General features: G+C 44.8%; 1 protein-coding gene across 2 annotated transcripts in view; it reads left to right on the forward strand.

The window, feature by feature from the left end:
• cmss1 (cms1 ribosomal small subunit homolog) overlaps window positions 1-2,003 on the forward strand; it is a 28,784-nt gene extending 26,781 nt beyond the window's left edge. Inside the window, exons 3-10 of one of the 2 annotated variants that reach the window (XM_047601942.1) lie at window positions 43-114; window positions 229-367; window positions 465-524; window positions 610-712; window positions 795-855; window positions 955-1,042; window positions 1,127-1,215; window positions 1,653-2,003. In XM_047601942.1, the coding sequence (XP_047457898.1) occupies window positions 43-114; window positions 229-367; window positions 465-524; window positions 610-712; window positions 795-855; window positions 955-1,042; window positions 1,127-1,215; window positions 1,653-1,736 (696 nt within the window). In that variant the 3' untranslated portion in view covers window positions 1,737-2,003. The remainder of the gene's footprint in view (window positions 1-42; window positions 115-228; window positions 368-464; window positions 525-609; window positions 713-794; window positions 856-954; window positions 1,043-1,126; window positions 1,216-1,652) is intronic. The other variant, XM_047601943.1, reaches the window with a different exon arrangement.
• The last annotated feature ends 149 nt before the right edge of the window (window positions 2,004-2,152 follow it).

Here is a 2,152-nt window from a genome sequence, read left to right on the forward strand (position 1 = left end):
GTCATATATAAATTTTCCTGATCTGTGTGCACTGTTTCACAGAAAGAGACTGTAATACCTCAGAGGAAAGAAACTGAAGAGGAAAAGGCGACTAAACCCAAAAAAAAGAGAAAGGTGAGTTTGGCGCCGCCTGCTGCTGCAAAGAGCGACTGCAACTGCTCCGTGGACTAATCGTACAGTGACTCACATGGTGCTGTGTCTGGTGATATGAACTGAATGTGTTTTTAGAAGAAGAAGAAAACCATCACAGATGTCTTGGCCGCTTCGGAGCCAAAGCCAGGATGTCCGGCTGACCTGCAGGACCTGGTCACGCAGCACTTCTCGGACAAACGCTCCGTGATCGAGCAGGAGGAGCTCAAATTGCAGAGTGAGTTGCGACGGTCGGAACGTGCTTCAACTTGAGTCGATATCTGCCCATCTGCCGTCTCACTAAGGTCACCGTTTTGTCCCCTTGCATCTTCCAGACTCCAGTTTCCTGACGAGTAATGACTTGACGCACAGCCTCTCCTCTTATCTGAAACAGGGTGAGTGCAAAAAAAATCCATTTGCTCTTTGCGTGTCTATACACACAGCATTTCAGATGCATTTCTTTCTTTTTTCTGTTATTAGTTTGCCCGAAGTGGGCAAAGATTCAGAAGCAGCACACAGAGAAGGGCTCTGTAGTGATGCTCATCGTCTGCAGCTCTGCGCTTCGAGCCATTGAGCTCATCAAGTAAGTGAGGTTTGATGACTTTGTTCAAGTTGCAGTTTTTAACTTAGAATAACATGAATTCGTTTTTGTTTGTCATTCCCAGGCAGTTGACGACTTTCAAGGGTGAAGCCAGGGCCATGAAACTTTTCGCCAAACATATTAAGGTAGAAAATTCGACAGTTAATCATATGCAGCATGATGCACGCGCTGCGGTTTGAGTTTTAACGTGTGTGTGTGTGTTTTTTTTTTTAATTTGTGCACAGATAGAGGAGCAGGTGAAGCTGCTGCAGAAAGGCGTCACGCACATCGGAGTGGGGACACCGGGGAGGATCAGCGCTCTCATTGAGAACGGTGTGTGTGGATGTCGTAGTGGATGAACTTTTAGATTTGAAGCTGTTTCTTTTTTTGTTTTCTCACTCTGATTTGGTTCCTCAGAGGGTTTGAACTTGCAGACGTTGCGTTACCTCGTTCTGGACTGGAACTGGAGGGACCAGAAGCTCAGGAGGATGGTGGACGTTCCCGAGGTAAGCTACTGCCCCCTACTGGCGTGAGACTTAATATTCTATCAGCTGTGACGGAGTGGGTTCAAAAATCTATTTTGTTTGTTTCCTGTTGTCCTTCAAAGGGAGAAAGTTTATCTGTACTCGCCTTAAATCTGACGTTAAGTTAAAAATTGCAAACTTTCTAAAGTTCCAGCTTCTGAATTAAGAGGATTTGTTGCTTTTTATTTTCAAGTTTTGTTTTGTTGATCTGACAAAACAAGAAATAAGAAGCTGCCATCATATGCTTTAGGTCATTCATTGGGTTTTTCCTCTTTTCGGTAAAGTCTTTAGGATTTAATAAAGGAGACAGATGTAATGTGATGAGGAATTTAAACTAAATTTAACCCGAAGGGGGAAAAAAAGTGGAGGATCTTTAAGTTTTGACTGTACATCACGCATCGTATTTCTTTTTCTTTCAGATCAAGCTGGACGTTATGAAGCTGCTGGACAGCGGCATCCTGGCTGGTTGTAAAACGGACAAAATCAAAATTGGACTATTTTAACCAACGCAGCGATTTGCGCCGTGCGCTGATGTGTCCATGTGGCTCCTTGGCGTTTTTTTTTAAAGCAGCGTACTTTCGTCCCTCGCGACATGCCGAGGGGCCCTCATCCTGTTTGTTTTCCCTTTGTGTCAGCGTGAATCCTGTGCCGCGCTCTTAATACTTTCAGAGTCTGTGTGACACGCAGGGTGCTGTTTGTTCGCTCTCGTAGTCCAAAACAATGTCGAGGAGGGGGCGTGATGGGTTGAATAAACGGATTCAAAATTGAAAGCCACATCCTTCTGTTTGTTTACTCTGACCCTGGGAAGTCCCTCCTACTGAGAACGGGAGGTCATGACCCACCAGCAAGTCCCATTTACCATATCATCCTTTTGATAAAGCATTCTGAACCTGAAGGAGCTCAAGAGATAATAAGCTGG

The sequence above is a fragment of the Mugil cephalus genome, chromosome 12 (assembly GCF_022458985.1).
Source record: "Mugil cephalus isolate CIBA_MC_2020 chromosome 12, CIBA_Mcephalus_1.1, whole genome shotgun sequence".
In the NCBI taxonomy this organism is placed as follows: Eukaryota; Metazoa; Chordata; class Actinopteri; order Mugiliformes; family Mugilidae; genus Mugil; species Mugil cephalus.